At 41.8% G+C, this 25,211-nt stretch overlaps 3 protein-coding genes across 4 annotated transcripts; 2 read left to right on the top strand and 1 right to left on the bottom strand.

Annotated features, from left to right (window-relative positions):
- Nucleotides 1-310: 310 nt before the first annotated feature.
- Nucleotides 311-6,248, bottom strand: LOC115680373 (aspartyl protease APCB1). The gene is made up of 9 exons (XM_056314571.1): nt 5,466-6,248; nt 3,697-3,814; nt 2,954-3,183; nt 2,626-2,865; nt 1,972-2,125; nt 1,793-1,878; nt 945-1,059; nt 785-857; nt 311-662 (listed from the first exon to the last, which is right to left on the bottom strand). Exons 1-9 carry the CDS (start codon nt 6,038-6,040, stop codon nt 550-552), a joined length of 1,704 nt encoding a protein of 567 aa, XP_056170546.1. The 5' UTR covers nt 6,041-6,248; the 3' UTR covers nt 311-549.
- Nucleotides 6,249-6,289: 41 nt separating this feature from the next.
- Nucleotides 6,290-23,499, top strand: LOC130138914 (3-hydroxyisobutyryl-CoA hydrolase 1-like). The gene is given in 10 exon segments (XM_056314495.1): nt 6,290-6,346; nt 7,241-7,304; nt 7,610-7,623; nt 7,625-7,690; nt 7,820-7,903; nt 10,504-10,588; nt 11,723-11,808; nt 22,618-22,730; nt 23,117-23,213; nt 23,353-23,499. Coding segments are annotated over 10 exon segments (813 nt in total).
- Nucleotides 12,725-14,670, top strand: LOC115666721 (uncharacterized). 2 transcript variants are annotated; one of them, XM_056314296.1, is made up of 4 exons: nt 12,907-13,040; nt 13,653-13,714; nt 13,913-14,057; nt 14,317-14,670. In XM_056314296.1, the coding sequence occupies exons 1-4, from the start codon at nt 12,982-12,984 to the stop codon at nt 14,318-14,320; spliced, it is 270 nt and encodes an 89-aa protein (XP_056170271.1). In that variant the 5' UTR covers nt 12,907-12,981; the 3' UTR covers nt 14,321-14,670. The 2 variants fall into 2 exon arrangements, with proteins under 2 accessions (XP_056170270.1, XP_056170271.1); XM_056314295.1 differs by lacking the exons at nt 12,907-13,040; nt 14,317-14,670 and adding an exon at nt 12,725-12,860 and having other exon boundaries at nt 13,913-14,216.
- Nucleotides 23,500-25,211: the final 1,712 nt, after the last annotated feature.

The raw sequence follows: 25,211 nt of genomic DNA, 5'->3' as shown, positions 1-25,211 counted from the left end.
GCCTGCCCCAGAAATGATACATGAATTATCTTAGACTCCTGATTGGGCCTTAAGATGGCTTGGGGCCCACAATTCACAAGTGGGCCTTTGTAAAGCAAGTTAACAAGGCCACCATATCTAGGCCCACTAATTGGACATGGGCTTATGGAACTAGCTTCGTGACTGCCTGGATTAGTCAGGCCCGCCCGAGGCCCAACTTCTCCATCACCCTATTTACTTTCTCTTGGGTCGGGCATGGCCGTGCTGTCTTACTGGGTCGCACCAGCCCAATCGAGATAAGAATTCTCTGCGAATTTAACTGGCACATTACTTCGACGGCTAAAGAGATAGTAATATTCTATATGTATAGAAATACATAGAGGCTTGAGATCCCACTTATACCATTAATGTATATTTACAAGCTAATTAGTTTTTCTTATCTTCACTCACCTTTTCAATATAGGATTACGCAAATAAATAACCCAGTCGTGCCGCACATGTGGGGAGGGACATGAGCCTCGCAAAATCATCATATACAGGAGGATACAGTCTCGATGAGAATTTGATCTTTCATATAAACGGGCGGCTCTGATACTTTTCCGGTTTGACACAGTCAGATCGAGTCCACCCAATTCTGTGGTTCCCATTGTCAAATACCACCAGCTTGCCGCGTAGCGATATATCTGTAGACACCAAAAGTCCATGGATCTTTAAGAGGACCATAAAATGAGCTTTTTTATTCATAGTTGTTTGTTAAAGAAGCGGCATGCTGTGTTTTGGACTCCGAAAAGAAAAAGGGCGATACCTCCGAGTATGTTTGTGGATCCATCAAGCACCCTGCTTCCATCAAGAATGCCCAAGCACACATTTCCTTTATTCTGCCAAGCAAGGAGCGTAGACATTGCGCAGAAAATTAAGCTCTATGTACACAGAAAGAAAGAGGGTATATAGAAATTGCCCCTTACGCTGAGGATCAAATAGCCTTCAGGAGGGATATGAAATTTCGTGGATAGTATCCACCATTTGCTCCCAAAATGAAGGGTCAAAGTTTTGAAGATGTGCTTCACATCAGCGATCGATCTAGAGAATTTCAGACACCAATGCAGTATTATCTTACAAACTCTTGAGGTTAATGACATCACATTCATTGAAGAAATTTCCAGAGACGCAAGAGATAAATAATTGTAAACCCAGAGAAAAGCTCGCTCTCTGGACAGAGGGACCTAAGGACCTAGAACAAAGTCAATTTATTGCTACCGCTATTAGTTAATAGGCTGTGAGAACCAAGAGAAGAGCACTATGTAGCGTCCAATTATCCATTACCCATGTGCTCTGATCTGATCATCTACTTCAAACAAAGCTTATACTGCCATTTACTTCCACGGGGCTGAGTCAATAGCTATTATTCTTGCAATCCGTTATAGATTCTGAGTACCTATAAATATTTATTTGGGTAAACAGCTTCTAAAGTTGAAAATGTTTAAATCTCTCCATTAACCATTTCCTTCTACTTCCACTAGTATTTTGTGTGTTTCTGATTACTTCCTGTGCCACTCATACATGGTTCGAAAGACTTGCAATCTGAAACATGAAAGAGTTCATAGCAAGAAGTAATTCAATCTTAGCTTGTCAATCATGGCTTTATGAAATGGGGTATAAAACATTGGTTTTTAGCTAATTTTGTTTTCTTGAAAAAGATGCTAAATACAGCTATAGGATTATAAGATCTTAAAAAGCCTTAAACATTCCAATAGCAAGCCATAGATTTGCACTGTCGAAGGAGAGGAGAATATCTTTCTCATTTTACTTCTACCTGATAATATATTCAGCTCGCCAACATATGGGCAGTGTATCATCAGACTGATCTTGGCTGAGTCCCATGCTAGCCAGACTTTTAAGCTGCATCAGAGGTTCCGTAGACAAACTAAAATTACTGTGAATTCCAAGATGAAATGATTAATTGCCAGAGTGGCTACTGACAACAGGACTTACAGAATCAACCAAGTTGGAGTACGCTTGTTTGGAAAAGTATGTATAAGAACTGCCACTGTCAAAAACTATTCGCCCTAATCCACTGTTCTGACCACCAAAATTGAGTGAACTGCTCCCATATCTCAGTTTGAGAATCTCCGTCTGATATAAGTTGCTGGAAAGAGACAGCGGACCATGAATGGATGCCGGAGCAAAGTAATGCAAAACGGACTCATTCAAAAGAAGAACAACGACATTGAAACATCTAAACACAGACAAAGAGAATGAGAAACAGGAAATGGGGATTAACAACACAAATCCAAAATCCTTGGAGGTAAAACGCATGCGTTTACCCCAACAAAATATGGCTTTTTCAAAAAGGTTCCTTTAAAGTGATTTACTTCTCACTTTCGACTTATTCAAAATCTTACCGTGCATGCCCTTTGAATTCTTTTTAATGTAAATTGCCTGAAACCTTTTAAAATCGTTTTATATTGACATGTAGACTCAGATATAAATTGTTCATAATTATTAAAATTTGAATAATATTGTAAATTTTGGCAGGAAAGTAAGAAAAGTTACTTTTTGACTTTTCAGAAGTACAAACAAACAAATCCAAATCAATCAGAAAAGTAAAGCGGCAGTTTAAAGAGTACCCTAGATGCCCATACTCACGTAGAAGGACTTTTCATCATGGGGATCCATGACATACCCCCATTGGGTAGAAAGCCATCACCCAAGAACATATAACCCCCTCCAGAGGCATCTGAGGAGAGACAATGGCCTACAACATTGTTAATCACTCCAAGGCTTGCCAACTGGGAAGGCAAGCTGACTCTAGATCTGCTCAAACCAAATATTCCGTCCGTCTTTGTCAGGGTGTTTAGCAGTTGGCCTTGCTGATCATATGCACACCTAACATGAGATACAAACATATTAGCATTTCATCTAGTAAAAATCATACAGACAAGCAATCTGCATGCAACAACACAGAGAGGCATACCCGAAAACCACATTTACTTTGGCCAACGACCCATTTTTAGTCCTTAGATGGAGCTCATCTCTTGCAAGAACGCCCATGGAGGAACTATGATCTGCATATTCGATCTCATAATCACACTGTTGGCATGTCTCACAATATTCAGTCCCCTCACTCCTTTGGACTTCCTTGCACAACGAGTCCTTTGGCAGTACTATTTTGCCTCCCTTTGGGTTGTAGAGAGCATTGGCACCCTAAAGGGTGTTTTCATCAGTAAGGGAACATGAATAAATATGACAGAATATTGATCCATCCTTTTAATAAAAATATGTGGAAGATGGATTTGCAAGTTGCTTTTTTCCCACGATCCTTTCTTAGCTCTCAGGTTGGTTGACGACCTCTGACAAACCCCATTTAGTGAGTTTTTTTGGTTAGACTTTTTTAAAGCACATTTGGCTCTTCTTTTCCCAAGGCTCAGTAAATTTGAATCTTACTAACATAAAACATCTAAAATCTTTCAAAACATACAGATATTGATATGTTGATTCCTCGTATACTTTTTTTATGTTTTCTGAAAGCTTAAAATATATCTGTTTCCATTTCAAATTTTGAAAGATAAAGTAAGTTTTGCTCTTTCTCCTAAGCAAAAGCAAACACACATTTTTTTAAAGTTCACCTCTATTGAACGATTCAGTAAGAATTAAATAAATAATGCAATTTATTAATCGTTCAGCAAACTAGTAACAGTAAAACTAACTTAGCAATACCTTGCCACAGCTTCTACACGGAGCATCACATTGGATCCACGTTAAATCACTCCCAGTATCCATATCAAGATAATACCGTTTTGGAGGAGTCCCAACCAGGATGTAAGTAAAATACAACCTGCTCAACAACCAGTAATATGAATATACTACTTTAAAAACAAAGGCAAGCTCACTATTTTGAGCCTTTTGCATTCGCAGCTTGATAAGTAAGGAGGATTTGAGAAACAGACGAGTCAAGAGACAATGGAAGATGTAAATATAAACAAAAAAAGCATATGTTGCCAGATCGTCCACCACAAAACAGAAATAATGTTTTGACAATATCTTGATAAACCAACGTGGCTTCTTCAAATTGCCAATGCAATATATCATGCAGAATGCTTGAGAAATTAGTGCTCCAAACACGCCCGAAAAAATACTAATTACCGAGAAAATCATCTGCTAATTGATTACTCTTACAGAATCAATTTAAGCATTATAGATTCAACTACTACGAAATACATCCTTGGCAATAACAATATCATGCAATCAATGGAGGCCCTTAGTACTAGTAGCAAAATTCAAAGTTAATGCTATCGAGCACGGCGAAGCACATAGGTACTTGCTTGCTAATGATGTATCCGAGAAAAATATTACAACTTGTAAATCTTCCACTATCTAACATATCGCGGCAAGCAAGATATACAAAAACGTGAGATTGGTGATCTCTAGTTGTTTGCTTTTTGTCGAAAAGGATTGTCAATGACACTTCTCGGAACCAGTTAATGTATCACATTCCCCTCAAAGGTAGGTTTTATACTTCTATAAGACCACATCTAAGTGAAAATCCAAAACTATTAAGCGGAGGAATACACTTACAGCACTAATCCCACCCAACTGAAAACAGAAGTAACACCAAGCTACAACAGAAGTTATTATTAGAAATTCTTGCTTTGATAAAAGGAAGAGATAAAATCATCTTATGCCCTGACAGAAAATTTTCTTGAGAAGAATGAGTCTATATGTTTCATGATTCGCATTATGGACATTTTAAAAGTCATAAGCTAGACATGTATATGCAAGCTTCTCAGATAAATCAAAACAGAAGTTTGTATTCAGGTTTCGGCCCCGCCGAATTTCACTTCATGAAACTGTTCAGTGAGATTCGCAGGAATAGCTTAGGGCACAAAGCCAAAGAAAACTGTACCGGTCCAACATAAGGAACAACTAAAACAATGTTATGGCGTCGCCGGAGCAGGGATATAGGTCCATTCTTTCAAAACAGTTACTTCAATACAAATTTACTAGATCAATTTGTTATCTTATTCTCAAGAAGCATTTCCAGACTTGGATATTTGCTTCAAGAAATCCTTGGACTACCTTGCATCCCGTGTGGTGAGGCTATATACCAATTTCATAGTTGCATGTTTGATGCCACACGATCTACACCAGAAACTTCACTATGCATATAAGCTAAATGCACTACGAAAGTTTGAGGCGCCTCCAAGAAGTTGATCCAGACCTATTAGAAAAGTGAAAAGTTCCCTTCCCTCTTCATTTACGAAAAAAGGACTAAAAAGTAGTTACTCTTCACTTGCCCCATCACAACTCCTATAGTTAGAATTTGCCAACAACTTAAAAGAAGAAACCTCATACTTCCTTCATTCAGCAGTAAATGCTTAATCTCCGAACCCGCAGATATAGGAAGAAGGATTCAACGAAAAACATCCCCACGTAATGCGTAAGAACCAAGAAGATACAACACTAAGAAATAGAAATTCAAGACATACCCATCTGGATACACATTGCCCCTGACGGGCAAAATAGCAGATGAATCAGTTACATCCTCGGAATCGACGAAATTAGGCCCCCTCTGGTTTTTCTTCGCGCGACCATCGATCGACGCCATGAATCTCTCCTCATCAAAACCCACGAACCTCCCTACCTTGAGCTGCACGTCATCCCCCGACAAAACACCCTCACCAAACTTAGGGAACAGAGGGAAAACAAACGTATCCCTCTCTCTGTCCTCGTCGGAGTCGCGCAGCTCCTGGAGGGTCCTCGAGTACAGAGAAGCGAAGAGAAAGAAGGCGAAAAGGGAGACACCCAGGAACCCCAAGACCGCTCTCGGGCTGCCGAGCAAGAGGCTCCTGAGAGAGAACCGAAGCTCGGGGTTTCGTGGGGGGAGTCGAACGGGGAGATCTGGTTGACGGGTCAGGGGGCGATCGGGTTCTTGGGCCGGCGAGGGAGGGGGGTCGTCGGAGAGGGTGAAGGCGGTGATGGTTTTGCCCAGCGAAGGGTTGTCCGGCGGGGGGAGGGTGATGATGACGACGCCCTTGAGCCGAGGGGAGTGATCGGATGCCATGTTCGAGAGAGAGAGAGAGAGAGAGAGGTGTGTGTGTTGGGGTTTAGGGATCGAGAGAGGAGGAACTGAAGAAGACGCGGACGTTCTGGGGAGTCATTCTCTCATCCATGGAGGAGTACTCGTTTCTGGACAGTGTCCTTCCAAGTCAATGGATAGAAGTCTCCCGTGGAAAAGTTCAAAGCGTAGAGAGAGAGAGAGAGGGATGAAAAGGCTCGGAACTTTCCAGTGGAGTTTGGGGGCGCCAATGCGATGCGCCAACGCGTGGACAAACCTCTGGCCTCCCCGCGGCAGAAGAGCACTCGCGGAGTGAGATCAGTGATTATGGCCCCATTGTATATGGGCCGTTGATTTGTGTGGGCTCCATGTGGGACCCACGTGATCCCGACGGTTGAAATTGGCCGAACTCATGTGTATCCGCTTCATCTGAGTGTTGCTCCCGATAGGAGGAGACAAGTTTCCTCAGGACTTACATACCGGTGCTCAAGCACTCGCTAGACGCGTACACGATTATTATTATTATTATTATTATTTTTGTATATATATATTTAAATATATATATATTTTTTTTTTTTCAATTTTATTTGGAAAAGTAATTAACTTTATATTTCACACTATAAAAAAACGTTTTTCTGGTAGTATTCTAGAGATGAATTCATTTGATAATTCACGGTTTGAGTGGGAATAATTATCTTGAAGAGATTTTGGTCAACATAAGATGTGGGGCTAATTCACATATCAACCCTTCAAATCTAATTCTTCTCTAAACTATTTCACAAAGTGGCATGTCATATTCATGGATGAATTCAGAGCATGCATCTGGAGCATCAATCGCTTTCGTCTCACACTCATTTTCCAAATTTACCGGAGGCTCAATTCCCTTGTAAAAGTATCAAAATTTAACTCGAGTTTCAATTTTGGTATGAATTTTATTTAATATTATAAAAAGGTACAAACTTTAACTCGGGTCCAACTTTGGCCTGAACTGTTTTTCCTAATAAAAAAGCATCAATTTTAGCTCGAGTTATAATTCTAATCCAAACTTTTTTTTATCTGATAAAAGAAACTAAAGCTTTTAGTCGGTATCCAAATCTAGTTCCCATCAAGTACATATGGAATTATACTTTGTTTTCTCAATTTGAAAATCCTACATATTTTCTGAGCTCGGTGATGACTGTTTTGTTGGTGTTTTTGTTTATGTAGGGCAAGGGGGGAGCTTTTTGTGCTGGTGGTGATGTTGCAGCTCTTGTGCATGATATCAACAATGGTACAGATCATTTTAGTTGTTTTATGGTTCATCTCATACTAACTGCGAATCAGAAATAGGGCCGAATTATATCTCGCTATAAGTAGATGCGCTTAAGCATCCAGTTCTCCCTTGTTTTAAGGTGAAGTTTCACTTGTCTATAGCGTCAATCTTGTCAATCCATCCTTCGTTAACCTATGAAAAAGATCATGCCGTCCATCAGTTTTAGACCAGGCTTGATCTCTGTTATATGCAATTTATATGGTGTTCATTCGGACTGGGAAAAGGTATGTCAATGATAATTTTGGTTTTTATTAATGTGCTAGGAAATTGGAAGTCATGTGCAATTGTCTCTTGGAAAGTGTTTTACTTTAAATTATCTGATGGCCACATAGAGTAAACCTCAGGTAATTTGATATTGTCGTGCGTATCTATTTGGGAGTTCATAATAGAGACATTGATGTCAGTATATCTAGGGAATCTTCATTTGAACTTACATGTTCAGTCTTACTTTTCACATGCTGGTTTTAATGAAGGTTTCAATATTGAATGGCATTGTCGTGGGAGTAGGGGCTGGCTGTTCCATACATGGTAGTTTACGCGTGGCAACAGAAAATTCGGTATTCCCTCTTTATGTTGGCTTACATTTCTTTTTTATTTGTTAAAAAAACCTTTTGTTATAGTCAAGTTGGGATGGTTGTTGCTTGACCCAAAAAAAAAACGTTGGGATTGTTGTATTGTGGCAGTCAATGGTGAGTGGTAGCGCACAGGTTACTTCTCAGCTTGTCCAATTTAGAGAGTGCATTCCTTGAAAAAAGAATCTCTTTGGCGTTAGGCGCTTTGCTGATGTCATTATCTCGCTTTCCGTTTCACTAGTTCTGGCTGATCTGCAGCTTAATTATTTACCAAAAATGCTGGTGCATTTCTTTTTATTAACTGACGGCTCCCATAGAATAGAACTTTTGTCCCTTGTTGTATATTCTGGTTGAGAAAAGATCATCATGATGTATTTTGAAATAATATGATCGTTTGCCCAATCATGTGGGGTTTGGTTTAGCAAATAAAAGAATTTAGGATTATTATCACTAGAAGTGAGGTGAATTAGATTCGGTGAAGCACACAGAGTCGGAGACCCAAATAAATCAGTCATTCCTACTGTCGTCAACATGTGTTTGAAGCAGGAGGATGATAGGAGGTACACAAATAAGGGGAAAAGTGCCATAAAAGTCATAAACCTTTTACATTAGTGCCAATTTAGTCCTAAACCTTTTTTTGGTGTCAATTCAGTCCTAAACCTTTTGCATTGATGCCAATTTAGTCCTAAACCTTTTTTTGGTGCCAATTCAGTCCTAAACCTTTTAAATTGGTGCCAATTCAGTCCTAAACCTTTTGTTTTTGTGTCAATTTAGTCCTTCCGGCCAATTTTGACCGGAATTTGCCGACGTGGACGCCTGCCGGCGGCCCGGTCACCGGCGCCGACGTGGACAAATTAAATAATATTTTAATATTTTTTTGAATTTTTATTTTTTTCCTTTTTTTTCTTTTTTTTTCCACTTTTTTTTTTGGGTTTCTCCTTCCTCCGGCCGGTCGCCGGTCCGGCGACCGGCCAGAGGCCAGAGGCCGGCGAGCTCGACCCCGCCGGCCACTGGGGAGGGCGGCCTCGCCCGGCGAGACCGAGCCTCGCCTTGGTCGGGCGAGGCTCGATCTCGCCAGATTCGGCGAGGTCGGGCCTCCCCGACCATGGCGAGGCTCGGCCCCGGAGGCCCGCGGCAGCTCGTCGGAGGCCGCGGCGAGGGCGAGCCTCGCCATGGTTGGGGGAAGCCCGACCTCGCCGGATCTAGCGAGGTTGGGCCTCGCCGGCGGGCCGGGCGAGGCTCGAGCCCTCGCCGGAGGCCGCGGCGAGGGCGAGCCTCGCCATGGTCGGGCGAGGCTCGAGCCCTCGTCGGAGGCCGCGGCGAGGGCGAGCCTCGCCATGGTCGGGCGAGGCTCGAGCCCTCGTCGGAGGCCGCGGCGAGGGCGAGCCTCGCCATGGTCGGGTGAGGTCGCCCTCCCCAGTGGCCGGCGAGGTCGAGCTCGCCGGCCTCTGGCCGGTCGCCGGACCGGCGACCGGCCAGAGGAAGGAGAAACCCAAAAAAAAGTGGAAAAAAAAGAAAAAAAGGAAAAAAAAAAAATTCAAAAAAAATATTAAAATATTATTTAATTTGTCCACGTCAGTGCCACGTCGGCGCCGGTAACCGGTCGCCGGCTGGCAAGCGTCCACGTCGGCAAATTCCGGTCTAAATTGGCCGGAAGGACTAAATTGGCACAAAAACAAAAGATTTAGGACTGAATTGGCACCAATTTAAAAGGTTTAGGACTGAATTGACACCAAAAAAGGTTTAGGACTAAATTGACATTAAAAAAAGGTTTAGGACTAAATTGGCATTAATGCAAAAGGTTTAGGACTTTTGTGGCACTTTTCCCCACAAATAAGGTGACAGCAGAAGAATATGAGAGTTTGGATGCTCAAAAGAGTAATTACTGAACATGAAGGAAAATACATAGTTAAGTGGTTATCCTTACATTGTTCGGCACTCTTCAAGCACAGACCCTAATTTTATACCTTGAATGACAAACTTTAGTGTCATTGAAGGTTAGGGGTTCTTGGGGAGAATGTACAATGGAGCATAGCTTGCCATTTTCTACTATTGGGCAACATCCGGGAATTTCATGAACATGCTTAGTCCGTCAAGAGCACGTATTAGAATAGAGAACGTTTCCCTGGCTTTATACTAGGATGATATACATATATAGGTGGGCAAGATTCCACAGAAGTCAACACAAGACTAGCTTAAATTTACTGTACATGCACTTAAATGTACCTTTATGTTATCTGAAATAGTGACTTGAAAGGATCCACTCAGTTGACTCCACTTAACGAGTTTGAAATTGTCGTTTGCTTAATGGATAAGAGACGGTATATATCTATTGGCATTTCTTAAAATGCATAAAATGGTTATTTTCCCAGTACCTTTTACCACTTTTTAAGCAATTGGTTACATAACCTGGAGTATCTAACCAATACTGCAGATATGTGTCGAATTGAGTGCTTCCTGTAAGCAAGCAATTGGTGGGTGCTATTGTGGTTGTTTATTTTCCAGCTTCTTGTTCCCTAAACATCATTCTTAGCAGGATTTCCAGCAGTTTTTTTATCAGCATTGCTTGCTTAATCCCATTGCAGGTTTTTGCTATGCCTGAAACAGCTCTGTGTCTCTTGCCAGACACAGGTGCCTCATATTTCCTGTCAAGGCTCCTGGGACATTTTGGTAATGGTCAACAATAGACAATGGCCCTTTATTGTCATATCTGTTTTACCAATCAATATTCATTGAAGATTAAAAGTTTCTAACTTCTGGAAGTATGTTATAATCCTTATTAGTTAGAGGTGCGGTTGTTAACAGGAGCATTCTACTGCTAGTGCTAGTCTGTACTACGGATGACTTCAAAAACCTAGGCAACAACCAAAACTTTTGAGTTCTTGAATCAACATATCTTAAGCTGGTGGGCATCCATCTAATATTCTGCAGATGTAGCAGATTTGCTACCGTGTTGAGATGACAAACATTGCGATCGATGGAGGCAACAAATGATACATAATAGTGATTATATGGCTCGTTGATGCTACTTAATGAAATGCAGGGTTGGCACACTTCAGCGACCATCCATTTTTTACACTTTGATTATAACCTGGATGGTGATGAGAAGAAAACAACATTCTTTCTGGTGTTTTGAGAAAAACCTTGATTTCAGTCCCTCCTTTATAGAAGATGGATAATTTCCCACCAGGAAGATACACATTGATTCTTTTTTCTCTTTTTTTCCATTTAAAGCTGAAAGATGAATCACATAAGTGGGGCTGTGTTCAGATGTTTTGAGCTTCTGCTGCCGCTCCATTTGTGGCTTTGGGATCTGGATGTTATAAATCATAAATTATCCCATTGATGGATTGACTTGAATTGTTAATAGCATTTAGAAATTGCACAAGAGAACTTATTGAAGAGATTCCCGTTGTTGATTTTGATAGATTTAGATCTAAGATTCTATGTTATTGAATATAGTTTTGAGAAGAGAGAAGAATCTAATATGCACATCTTTAATCTGATATTTTTTGTCGATTACGCTGATCTTTTATCCTTTTCTATCAAAATAATAGATTCACCTGGTTTGCAACTGAATCTGATGTTGACATGCAAGAAGCATTTTTCCTGCGGACTAAATTTCAGCTCATATATCTTGTAATAATAAAGATAAATGTCATGCACTAGATTTCAGCTCATACATTCTCGTACTTTCTTGGGGAAGTTACACGTATTCATGTTATTGGTATTCTGTTGGACTTGTTACCCCATTGTCTTGTCTAAATATTAAACTCCACCATGCTTCTTTGTTATCTGTGCCAGGGGAGTGTCTTGGTCTTACTGGCGCTAGATTGGATGGAGCCGAGATGCTTGCATGTGGCCTTGCAACTCACTTTGTCCCCTCAGCGGTATCCATCTGCTTTTACTTCAGTTTTGTGATTATTGCTTGGTACTAGAAGTTGTTACAGAAATTCCGCCCACTACAAAAAAATATGAATTTTGCCACGGAAATTTGCGACGGAGAATTTTTCGTCGCTAATTTGCGACGAATTTTTTTTCCGTCGCAAATTAGCGACGAATAATTTTCGTCGCTAATTTGCGACGAAATTTGCCACGAAATAAAAATTCGTCGCAAATTTGCGACGGAAAAAAACTCCATCGCAAATTTGCGACGGAAAAAAAATCCGTTGCAAATTTGCGACGAAAAAAATATTGCAAAATTTGCGCCAAAAAAAAAATCGCAAATTTGCGACGGAAAAATATCCGTCGCAAATTTGCGATGAAAAAAAAAAAATCGCAAATTTGCGACGAAAAAAAAATTCGTTATAAATTTGCGACGGAAAAAAAAATCCGTCGCAATTTGCTACGAAAAAAAAAAATCCGTCGCAAGCTGCTCGCCAATCTCTCAAATCTGCCCGCCCTAACCCCAATTTTTCTCTCTCTCTCTCTGCTACTCCTCATATCCCCCCTCTTCCGCCAAATACCTCTACGTCGCTCCCTCCTCCCCTCCGCCAGCCGTGATGGCCTCCGTCACCGCCACCGCCGCCGTTGCCTCTTCCTCCGTCGCCATACGCTCGTTCCGCGCCCACAAGCCCTCCCTCGCCCCAGATCTGGACGAGGTCGGCCGCCGCTCGACCTCGTGCAGATCTGGGCGACGGCGACGGCGATGGCGAGCGGCGGCCATGGGCGAGGCCGGGATCCGGTGCTTCGTCGCCGAGGGCCCCGCGATCTCCCAGCCGAGGGCCGCCGGCGGGGGACTGGTTGATTGCGTGGTGGTCGGGGGCGGGATCAGCGGGCTCTGCATCGCCCAGGCGCTCACCACGAAGCACCGCGACAAGGCCCCCGACGTGGTCGTCACCGAGGCCAGGGACCGCGTCGGTGACGACCACGTCGTCAGATTTCCGTCCCTTCATCCCGTTATTTTCCACTGAATGCATCTTCAGATGTACTTCTTCTCCAGGTATTACAAACTACAGAACACTCTCCAATCTGCATTTTGTACTTGATATGAAGGCTATGTTACTCTAATGTTCATATGCAGTTGGATCTATATACCGCATCCAATGGAGTTCTAATTAGAAATGCTGCCAGAACTAATCCCAAAGATCCTTCTATCGAGTTGGGACCTGAATTTGATAAGGTGAAGGTTACTTTAGTTGTGTATTCTTATTCCGCCTATTACGAATATTAATGTCATGTTTCATTATATCTGCCTTTTTCAGTTGGGAAGTTTTGTGAGCCGCTTCGAGTCTATTCCCAGTGTAGTTGAGTTGGATAGCTTGAAAGTCACTGGTGATGTGTAGTTTGGAAATGGCATTAAGCTCAAGGTATAGACATTGCGCTTGGCATTTGTTTTTATATACTTTATCTGATTATTGAGGATCTACTACAAATTTATGGGACCTATAGTAAAACTCATCAGACCACCGGTTAAATTGTGAAGATTTGCTTACTCTGTTGAGTCCATCTATAGAGTATGAGTTGCAAGTAAATCTATGTTTAGTTAAAGATGCAGTGTTTGCAATTTAATTTAGATCTAGGCTATCTTGCAGACTCCGCTCTCTATAGAATTTATTCTGTCTCATGTGTTAAAGTACTTTTAGATGTAATTTGTAGTCAATCATTACAGAGAATATACTGTGAACTTAGACATATCAGGATGGACATATTTTGTCTAAAATGTTATGTGAAGTAATCATTTAGTACAGATGGCGATTGTCATAACCATTTCGTGTTGTTGATCTCATTTCAGTAGCAATGGATTTTCACTTATGTACTTTGAAGGGTTCACGGTAAAGGGATTGGGATTACAAGGTATGAAATACCTGGATGTCCTTTTATAATATATCTATATATCTTTAGTACCTTGGTCTCCCCTGATTATGTTGGAGAGTGTGGTTTTGGTTTTGAGGAAGTAACTTAAACATATCGAGAACCTGTAGTAGCAGATTGAACCTAAGCTATTCTACATTGTTTTGGCATGATACTTAGTATTCTTGTTTGAAATAACAGGAGGAAGGATGTTGCATCTTTCTTGGGTAAGTAGGCCAATGAAGAGATGGTCAATGCAATGCATGTTCTGCTTTTGTATCTACGAAGTGCTCCAGATGATGAAAAACCTTTGGTTGCCATACTTATGCTGCACTTTGATCTACTGGTATACTTTCTTGACTATTCATTTTGTAGTTTTTGGGATTTTATTGGATTTTGAATTTGATATTTGTAACTTCTCTTCTTGCCCATTTTTGAGTTGCATCTGTAAGATATGCCTCGGTGAGTATGATGAAATTTTATGGTGATTAACTTGGTATTGGAATTTGAAGATGCAGTGTGAATTTGCAGATTTAATGAAGCCTACTCTTATTTTTTGGTTATCTATTCCAGAAAATTATGGCTAAGATAACACTTTGGTGCAGGTAGAACCTCGGAAGTACAGCATATACAGTGAAGAGGCTGTTGATGCAATTTCTGCATAAGTTATGCAAATGAGAGGTTGCAACAACATTTCAACCGGCATCTGTTAAAACTAGAACAGGAAGTGAGCATCACACATGGACCGTATCTTTAGTAGTTTTGTTTAGTATTTATATGATGGGGATTATCGCTAAAAGCCGGATATTCTTTTTTGATTCATTTCTGTCGTCATTATTTATTGTGCAAGATTAGTTATTGTGCAAGATTATTTATTCTCTCATTATGTGTACTATAAAGAAAAATATTTATGTCATTCTTGTGGAAAATGTAGATGAATGTATTTCATTTTCATATTATTATAATATTTTGATGTTATTAAGTGCTTAATCAATGTTAAATATAAATTTCAGAAATTAATTTTGCTTTTAATTAAGTTTAAAATCGAAAAATAAAATAAATGATTTTATCGTACGATCACAAATTATAAAAGTTCGTTACAAAAATAAAATTTCGTCGCTAATTTCGTCCCTAAACGATATTCGTCGCAGAGTTTGTCGCTAAAGAATTAATAAAAAATCATTGCTAAATTTGTTCATGAATAATGTTCATGGCAAAAATCAAAATTTTTCGTGACAAATTTGCGACGAATTTTGCCACGAGTAAGTTCGTCGCAAATTACAAAAAAAAAAAAATTCGCGCCAAATTAGCGACAAATTTTGCGACGGAAAAATAAATCCGTCGCAATTTTTGTGACGGAAAATTTTTGTGACGGAAAATTTTTGCGACGAAATATTTGCGACGAACTTTGCGACGAATTTTTTTTCCATCGCAAATTTATGACGGAAATTGAAATTTTCCGTCGCAAAAATTTGCGACGACCTAGTAGCGACGGAATTTTTTCCGTCGCTAAATTCGTCGCAAAATCGATTTGCGACGGATTTTTGCAATTTTTTCGTCGCAAAATTTGTCACAAAAAACATGTTTTTTTGTAGTGGCCAAAGGAAAAGGTGAAGAAGTTGTCAGAGAAAAAGGAAAAACGAAGTATAGAAGACCAATAGAACCTTTACAAGTAGCGCTTATTAGGGAAAGCATCTATCTTGCCTTGTCCTTCGATTCATTTAATTACTCAGAGCTAGGGAAATGTCAGATTGCTTACCGGAAGAGTGTTGTAGAAAAGGTGGAATAAAATTAGAAAGAGAGGTTTCATCGCTACATGGGCTTGAACTTGACATCACTCCATATAATCATGTTTTATGGGAAATGGCAAGGTTGGAATAGAGATCAAGAGAAGAATCAATTTGGACCATTACAGATTGTCTGGGGGAGTGCAAAATGGATAGCTTATGGCTGATCTCTCATACAAGCATAAATATTTATCGACTGATGGGCTCACAGAATAGTTTTCTACTATGCTTATAGAAGGGGACATACATTACTTTTGTTTCTTTAGGTGAGGTGTTTATGAAGCTTGTCATTTAGACGGAATGAGATATGCTGAAAGGTGGATAATTTCTTCATAATGTTTTACAACAACAAAATGAATTCCTTTTTTTTTTTTTGGTAAGGTAAGATGTATATTGACTTTTCAAAGCGTAACCTACATATGATGTAACCGAAACACAAAAACCTCGTACCTGAAACAACACCCAAGGTGTCCTAACAGGTGCAAATGTGTAACGGATAGTGAGCTCAAAAGCATCAAACGCAAAATACAGCAGGGCCGAAAAACGACCAACCGACTACAAAAGAGAGTCAACAACAACCGATGAGGATTAATCAAAGATGGTAGGCGAGATGCCCCAATTGACTTGGATCCTTCTGTTGCGAGGATTATCTTCAACAGGTTTGAATGACAAACCTCTATCCCTAATGAGCTTAGCAAGATGTTGCCGTAGGGCCGGCACAAAGAGGGGTTGATTTCTGAAGAGGATATTGTTCTGTGTCGTCCAGATAATATGGCATAATGCTCCAAATGAGAAGCGAGCAATTCGCTGGTGGAAATTGTGACCGCCTATGAAACGGACGGCTCATTGGAGATCTTGCCATGACTGGTTTCTCCAAGAAAGATTACATTTATCCGCCCAGAGTAGTGCAAGGGTACCCGTGATAGGACACCCAAAAAATAGATGATCAACAGAATCAGGTCTACATTTACAAAAGGCACAAACACCTTCCGATATTCTGCGATAATTAAGCAAAACGACCTGTGTTGGGAGCCTATTCAGTGATATAAGCCACAACAAAAAGCCATACCTCGGCGCAATGCTCTGGTCCCAAACGAAGGAACACCAAGGGACAATAGGTCTGCTGATTCTGATCAGCTCCCATGCCGAGGCCACAGAGAAGATACCCGACGAGTGGCCCTTCCACAGTAATCGATCAAGTCTCTGTACATCCAGATCAGGGATAGCATCCGGCCAGGAGTTGAAGGTTTGAAGCATATACGAGCTATGCCAGGAACCGGAAAAGAACTCCCGAACAGAGGCCTCCCTCGGGATACCAGAGCAATAAATGTCCCTATTGGAAAAGAGATCCGAAAGAGGACCTTTGGGATGCCAAGAATCAAACCAGAATGATGTGGTTGCACCATCACCAATTTGCCATTTGAAGAACATTTGAAAATCCCGGCGGATGTCGAGAATTTTTTTCCAAGCCCAAGAACAACAAGTCGGCTTGGGCGCTATTAAAAAATTCTTGTTCTTCAAAAAGGTGGAGTGAATCCACTTACACCATAAAGATTCTTTATCTGTGAAAAGAGTCCATATATGTTTGAGCATTGCTGAATGATTACAATCAAGGAGTCTACGAATACCCAAGCCACCTTCCTCTTTAGGGAGACAAACATCAGACCAGGGGACTTTAGCCCCACCAACGCCAAGGTTCGGACCCTTTCTGAGGAATTGTCTAAGGATCAATTCAATTCTAGACAGAACAGACAGTGGGAGCATGAATACACTTGCCCAGAATACTTGAATAGCATGAAGGATTGACTTAATGAGTTGTAATCGGCCAGCAAAGGATAAAAATCTTTGGGACCAAGAACGAGCACGTGCAGTAATGGAGTTCACTAATGAAATACAATCCGCCTTACTCAACCTGGTCGAGATAATAGGAACCCCAAGGTATCTAAAGGGAATCATACCTTCATTGAAGCCAAACACATTCCGGATCTGTCCTCGAATTTCCGGTGTCCCACCAGAGAAAAATATGTCACTTTTGTTGACATTAGGCTTCAATCCAGACCACTTAGAAAATAGGTCAAGGCCTTCCTTCAACAAGGTAGAAGAGTTTATATTCCCCTCAATAAATAATAGGACATCATCACCAAAGAACAAATGGGTTAAACCCATGGGCTTACACCTCCAAAAATATTTGAAACCCGGACGCCGCGCCTGAGTGTCGAGAATCCCAGAGAGTGCTTCCATCACTAGTGTAAAAAGGTAGGGAGACATAGGATCCCCTTGACGTATACCTCTATCACTTGCAAAGAATCCATGTAACTCCCCGTTAATAGCAATGGAGAATTTTGGAGAGGTAACACACTCCATGATAAGTTTAACAAACAACTGAGGGAAACCAAAGGTTTGCAAAACCGTTTCCAAGAAAGCCCAATCTATTGTGTCATAGGCCTTCTGAAAATCAACCTTAATTGCACACTTTGGCCGATAAGGCTCATGATGAAACCCTGCAAAGAGCTCCCGAGCAAGAAGAATATTGTCTCCTATCCTCCGTCCCTTAACAAAAGCATTTTGGGAGTTGCTAATAATGGACGGCAGAATAGAGCCTAGCCTATTAGCCAAGATCTTGGTAATACATTTATAGACTGTGTTGCAACAAGCAATAGGCCTAAAATCATTCATAGACGAGGCATTAGGAATCTTCGGCACAAGAGTGAGAATCGTAGTATTGATCTCCTTTAGAAGCGATCCTGACCGAAAGAAATCCTTAATGGCCAGCACAACTGAAGGACCCACAGTTTCCCAGGAAGATATAAAGAAATCAACATTAAAACCATCGGGCCTAGGGGCCTTACCTTTTGCAAGGGAGAACAAAGAGTTCCGAATTTCAATGTCAGTTACTTCTCTAGAGAGAAAGAGAATCTGATCGGCACTAAGGGCACGATCCACCACAGCCCGAACTTCTACACACGTAGGATGCAAGGTTGGAGAGTTCGCCTTAAGAAGAGTCTCAAAGAATGAGACGATATGACTGTGAACCAATCTCGGGTCAGAGAGAACAGCTCCATCATCATCCGACACCGAAAGGATCCGATTATGAAGTTGTCTCTTGTTAACGAAATGGTGGAAATATTTGGAGTTCATGTCCCCCTCTTTCAACCATTTAATCCTTGATTTCTGTTTAAAGAAACTTTCCTCCTGGAGTCTAAGATCCGAAAATACCTGAAGATGCTCCTTTTCCAGGTTTGCCAAGTCCATGCTAAGAGGGTCCAAAGCGAGGGCGTCTTGAGTGGACGTAAGATCAGCCCTGGCTTGAGAAGTACGCGTTGAGATATCCGAAAAAGAATCCCTATTGAGCTGCCTGAGACGCCCTTTGAGCAGTTTAAGTTTTTGGCAGAGGACATACATGGGGGTTCCACCAATGCGAGAATCCCAAACCTGAGCTACAATCGTAGGAAACGAAGGATGAGTCATCCAACAGTTGAAAAATTTGAATGGTTTCCTTGAGAAGGTGGCGAGAGCAATTCTAACAATTATGGGAGTATGGTCAGAGACTCCTTGGGCTAGAAAGTTGGCCTCCGAGAAGGAGAACGAGCTGAGCCATTGATCGTTAATCAGTGCTCTATCAATTTTCCTTTGCTTGCGAGAGACACCAGAAGATGTCGCCCAAGAAAACTGATGGCCAATATATCTTAAGTCATCAAGGCCAGCTTGATCTAAACAATGGCCAAGTTCATCAAACGCCGGTATCCAGGTATTAGAACTACCCAATCTATCCGAGTTGAATATGATTGCATTGAAATCGCCTGCTACCAGCCAAGGTTCAGCCTCAAAAAGTTCGCTGGACCTAATAAGATCAGCCCATAGAGAATGCCTAGCAATAAAGGTATGCTCCCCATACACAACCGAGAAGAAGCAAGTCTTATTGAGAGCCAAAATACGGACATGGCCGTGGATAACTTGAGAGGACAAAGAGATAACTTCCAGGTCTACCTCATGAGGTTTCCACCCAATCCAAATTCTTCCACGAGGAGAACAATTATAATTGGCAGTCCACACCCAGCCAGGTAAAAGCCCAGTAGAGATCTTTTTCAAAAAGAGTCGGACTAATTTTTGTCTCAAGTATACCAATACAAGAGATATTATGAGCTCTAACAAGGGCTCTAATTTCGGCCTGCTTAAGGGGGGCGCCAAGGCCCCTAATATTCCAAATACCAAAAAACATATAGAGATAAGAGGATGGGACTACCGCCTTTTAGAGCCGCCCCGATTTCTTGGTTTCGGTTTGGCCACCTTGGTGGAAGGAGGATTGGAAGCTGCACTGGGGTTTTCCACTGGAGCAGACACTGGGGCTACAAAATCGCCTTGGATAGGGTCAATACCCCTGGGCGCATTACCGTCAGCATTAGGGGCGTCCCTGGACTGAGCGGGAATGACAGAATCACGTAGGGGCACCTTCAATCTAACTGTCGGGCCAGGGGAGGAAGAGTCCCCCTCCTTATCACTACCAACACTGCTGGCTGAGTCCTCTTCATTAGCTTCTGATACAGAGGAGGCGTCAGAAGAATCCCGAGAGGACAGATCAGGTTCTGGGACAGGGAACGTATTAACAACCTCATTAGCACGACTTAGAGTGGGCGCATTAGAGACCGGGTGGGGGGGGGGGGGCACCAATGCAGAGGACGGATTCCCTGGTTGCCGCTTCTTTTTAACCGTCTGCCAAGCACCATCCACGAGAGAGGGCTTGTTAATAGCAGCATCAGGAATTGGACTGACTTTAGGACTCTCCATGGGCGCCTCAGTGGGAGTAGCACACCTATGGCCGAAAGTATCACAGGTCATACAGGATATTGGGCGCCACTCATACTCCACTTTTATCGACCAAGTTTCCCCATTTAAGATAACATCCACAGAATCAAGAAGAGGCTGGGACGCCTTGATCTCTACACACACTTTAGCGTAGGAAAGCATTCTCATTTTTTCCGTCTGCATATCAACATGCAGCGGTTTACCAATTGGACTGGCCACCGCGCTGATGCCCGAAGCCGACCACAAGGCATAAGGGAAGTTCCTTAATTTAATCCAGACCGGGAGAGCCTGGTGTTGGTTTTTGTTGAGCTTCAATGCCGGGTTCCACTGTTGGAGTATCATAGGCACCCTAAGGATAGTGATCTTGCCACTGTCCAATATTTTTCGACGGTTGGGCTCTTTGACCGACGGTTCTTGCTGTTCCTTGGTGTTGGGCCTCGCCAGCAGCTGTTCTAACTCTGGACCGGAGGATTTCGCTTGAGGAAGCCCCTGTTATTCGGGTAAACAGATCTGGGAATTAGTTTCTTCGCTGTTCTTAGTCCCTATTCACTCGACTGGTTTCTTCCTCTGATTCTGGTAGTTCAGATAGTCGAATATTGTTGTTCCCTGGGTCTGGGCTTCGCCAGTTGCTAGATTGCCTCTTGTCCGAAGGATTTCTCATAAGGTGGCCTCTGGTAGTTGGGTCTGCAGTTCTGGGTTTTTCTGGGTTTCGTTGCTGTTCTTCGGCTACTGTTCACCCGACTGGTCTCTCTTCGATTCTAGTCATTCAGACTGGCATTTCTGTTTGATTTTGGTTCTGGGCTTGGCCAGTTGCTGTGTTGTATCGGTGGTATTCACTCGAGACCCCTGTTAATCGGTGTGTCAAGATTCTCTGTGGCCTTCCTTCTGGTTTGCCCTTCGAATTGCTCATGGCATTTCTGTTCTAAGCTTGGCCATGGCTGGAAATCAGTGCATTGGGGAGTCTCTCCCTCAATCAAAGGCACCTATGGAATTGGCAGAACCTGTGCAAGGCAAGGTACTCTCAAAGATCCCTAAGCATCATTCTGTTGCTAAGACTGGCTCATCCAAAGCCATTCAGAGAATCGCACCTTCTGTGGAAATTGCGAAAGTTGATGTCCCTGGTGCTTCAATGGAAACTGGTAATTCCGATGCTGTGGCTCGTCAGTCACAACGTCCCGGTAGTCGCGGACGTAGCAGGCCCCAATCGGTCGCGGTGGAAGCTATGGCAATAAATCCCCCTACTGCTTTAGATGTCCCGGGTACCTCTAATGCCCAAACCCAGCAGGTACAGAAGCCTTCTAGGCGAAGCAGAAGCCGGGGAAGAAATCTGTATAAGCATCCTCGAAATGACTCAGCTGTTGCTAGGCAAAATAGCAGAGATGAAGTGGTGGCTAAGCCACCTAGTAGGGACCCAACACAGCAAACCCAACGTTCATTGGCAGCTGTTGCTAAGTCAGCGGTGAAGGGGTATTCCCTGTCCTATATTCCTCCATCTATGGTAGATGGAAAACCGGTTGTTAGAATCTCAGAGGAAATTCTAGAGGATACTAACCCGATGTGGTTGGAGTGTATTGTTGGCTATTTCGTTGGCAAGAAATTGCCCTTTAAATTGACGGAGAGTGCAGTTCAAAATCTATGGGGGACACAAGTGGTAGATGTCCTAGCAAATGTAGATGGATTCTTTTTCTTCCATATACCTGATGAAGCCTTTCGTCACAAAATGAATTCCTTTGCTTTCAAGTACTTTTATTTTTTCCCTGGGAGAAAGGGGAGGGGATTGAGATGCGGTGGTTCTCTTCCTAATGGTGAGGTGCATTTGGAGTCTTGGTCTTTTATGTTGGCTGGAAATACAGGACCACATTGATACCGATAGCTATAGTGACATAGAAAATCAGTGAATATTGCGCGATAAAACATCAGATGTGGAAATTAGACAGTGTAGCTGAGAGAACTGCTTGCTTGGTGGATGTGCCCAAATGAAAGAGTTAGAAGTGAATGCACATTCAAGAAAGCTTCAAGTATATACCTGTTTGCGGTAAGACCAGGGAAATTCAACCTAAGATGGTTTAGACCTGTCGAACGATGGCCTCCTCATGTTTCCTAGATGAAATATGTAAGAAGGAATGCTCATGGAAATTAACCTCAGATAGAAGTGAAAACGCTTTGTTATATTGTTGTAGCTAATTTGGGAATGCTAAGCCAATGCTAAATTTGTAAGAGTGACCTGTGTTTCTTGTGCGGACAACAGATGTTCATCTTCGCTCTCGTTTCCTAAGGTTGTCTAATTTCTCTTTGTATATTCTTGACACTGTTCAGAAATTGCCATCCCTAGAAGCAGCTCTACACACAGTAGATTCTAGTGATAAAGCGATAATTTCAGCAATCATTGGTCAATACTCTGAGCTGCCTATGTTGAAAGAGCAAAGTCGGTTAGTTTTGACCTACCATTTCCTCCATCTTCTTGTTGAGTTCTCTGTTTGGTTTTGTCTAGCAGTCCATGCACAAATGTTCTTATCCTGAAAATACCAAGAAACCTCCAAAACTTTCTTATTTGGAAAGATGATGAATTGGTTATATAGAACAAAACAACATGAAAGAAAAAAAGAAAATCAAGTGAAAAAAGTGCATTTTTACCGAACCAAGGATGTGTCAACATAGCAGGACTTTATTCCCTCTTTAAAGGTATAAGTCTACACACATGTTACCAGTGGATAAAAGAGGGTATAAAGTCCTGCTATGTTGACAGTTTGAGTGGCTAGCAGTAAATCCCGGCTAACTCACTCTCTCAATCAATGTCATATTTATCATTAAAAAGTTCTGTTTTTGACAGGTTGGATGTCATCAATAGGTGCTTCTCGGGAAGAACAGGGGAAGACATTCTATCTGCTCATATCTGCTCTTGTAAGCTGATGGTGATTTTGTTCTCCATCTGGAGTCCTTATTGTATTCATGAGAAGGGGCCTCTGCATGTGTACATGCATGGGGTAACTAGTCAATGCTGATCTATGCACATTATTTTGATTCAACATTTCCTCGATCTCCCTTTTGCAGGAGCGAGAAGCCACGAATAAGGTAGATGATTGGATCCATGCCTCACTTCGGTCACTGAAGAAAGCATCACCAACAAGCCTTAAAATTTCTCTTAGATGGGTGAGGTTGCTGAATCTTTTGATGAAATATCAGCAGTGCATTTTTTGACACAACTAATAATTTATAGATTATGTGAATTGTGAATATGTTCGAATAATTTCCATCTAAGACGTGCCAACCAACTTCTTGTTGGAATGTCAGCTAAAGGGAACGGCATCATTATTCTACTGGAAAACCGAGATTTCCTTTTCTTCTCTTTTTGCCTCGGATCACCTACTGGGACAGATATCGTGACAACCGTATGCTTGATTTAAATTTAGACGTGCAGGGATATGACTATAACCACCTATGAAGCACCGACACGTTCAGGAGGCCTCCGTGTCGGTTTCGGATACCGACACGTGTCCGACACGCATCCAACACACTCGGACACGCTCCGACACGTGGTCAACGTGCCGGACACGCTGCCGACACGTGATTCTGACACGCGCGGTGTCAATTTTATAAATTTTCAAAATATTAAGGGTGAAAATGTAAATCTATAAAAAAAAAAGAAGAAAAAAAAAGAGAAAAGGGAGAAAGAAGAAAGAAACCCTAGTCTTGTCAGCCTTTCCTCCGCCAGCCCTCCCTCGCTCCACGCCTCTTCTCATCTTACGACAGCCTTGCCTCCGCCCCTATCTCACTCCACGCCTTCAATTCCATTTGTAAAAGCACAATATAAACTTTTGTAAGATGTGACTTGGCGTGCCATAACAAAATTTCGACTCTGTTTATTTCATGGAAAGCACAATGAAGTATAAATTATTTTCTAAGAAATTATTTTTCAAGAAAATGACGTTATTTTCCTATGTTTGGCAAAATTACAAAAACGAGTTGGGAGAATAATTTCCAACATTTGAAATAGGAAATCGATTTGTGTTTTTCTCTCAAAGAACGAATTTTCTTTTCTGGAGCACTTTGTTGCATTGCTTGATCTATATGCTTTGTTTGATAGTTACGAGTTGGATTGACACATCTCCAATTCAAGTGAATAACTACTTCAGCAAGATAACCACGATTTTAATTCAGATTTGTTTGAGAAATTTTCACAAGCAGTTGGTGGGCATGTTAATAACAAGCATCACCAATCCAAATTGATCTTCCAGCTCCACCAATATCCGCAGAACCAACAGTAGAGAGCAAATGAACAAATGAACGAGTTTCCATGTATCTTTCACCAGAAAATGGATAAGAGCATGAAGAAATCATGGGGCTCAACAAAATCCAATACAGAGAGAGAGAGAGAGAGAGAGAGAGAGAGAGAGAGAGAGAGAGAGAGATGCACATCTAGGCGATGGATGAGAGCTCCTTCGGGTTCGAGATCGAGCGGGTCTGGACTCGGACCTGGCGGCCACAGTTCCCCATGGAAGATGAGTCGCTCCAGTCGGACTGTTTCCAATGAGCCTACGAGACGTCCTTTGTGTTCTTCTTGCAAAATGACTTCCCACATTTTCAATTAAAAAGTTCTTTTCTTTAGTAAGGCCTAAGTTTTCTTATCTGCGGAAGTCATTTCCCGAATGAAGAAAACAATTTCCAATAAAATGTTTTCCTCCAAACAAACACAGCCTTTGGATGCAAGCTTGGGACTCAAGAAATAGAAAAGGCGTTTGCAAAATCGAAATAAAAGGTAAGGCGGGTATTTCCGATATTCTCATCTCCAATTCAAAGCCGGAGTTGGCGAGTCCTAGCACAACAAGCTCTAATGCGTGATAGTGAGCAGTTCTCACAAACGAAGTCCAAAGATCTACATAAAAATGTGACAATCCATGTCCAAATCAAGC

This window comes from Syzygium oleosum, unplaced genomic scaffold (assembly GCF_021117445.2).
Source record: "Syzygium oleosum isolate NSW1041296 unplaced genomic scaffold, Sole_v2.1 Sole_v2.09, whole genome shotgun sequence".
Taxonomy (NCBI): domain Eukaryota; kingdom Viridiplantae; phylum Streptophyta; class Magnoliopsida; order Myrtales; family Myrtaceae; genus Syzygium; species Syzygium oleosum.
This window is presented reverse-complemented; position numbering and strand designations above follow the sequence as displayed.

Excerpts from the sequence above, each read along its gene's own strand:
- LOC115680373 (XM_056314571.1), bottom strand. The coding sequence starts at position 6,040 with ATGGCATCCGATCACTCCCCTCGGCTCAAGGGCGTCGTCATCATCACC. Across the intron at positions 3,184-3,696 it reads CGTGTAGAAGCTGTGGCAAG|GGTGCCAATGCTCTCTACAA; the intron begins GTATTGCTAAGT and ends AACACCCTTTAG. Across the intron at positions 2,126-2,625 it reads ATGATGAAAAGTCCTTCTAC|CAACTTATATCAGACGGAGA; the intron begins GTGAGTATGGGC and ends GTCTCTTTCCAG.
- LOC115666721 (XM_056314295.1), top strand. The coding sequence starts at position 12,832 with ATGCATCTTCAGATGTACTTCTTCTCCAG. Across the intron at positions 12,861-13,652 it reads CAGATGTACTTCTTCTCCAG|TAGCAATGGATTTTCACTTA; the intron begins GTATTACAAACT and ends ATCTCATTTCAG. Across the intron at positions 13,715-13,912 it reads AAAGGGATTGGGATTACAAG|GAGGAAGGATGTTGCATCTT; the intron begins GTATGAAATACC and ends TTGAAATAACAG.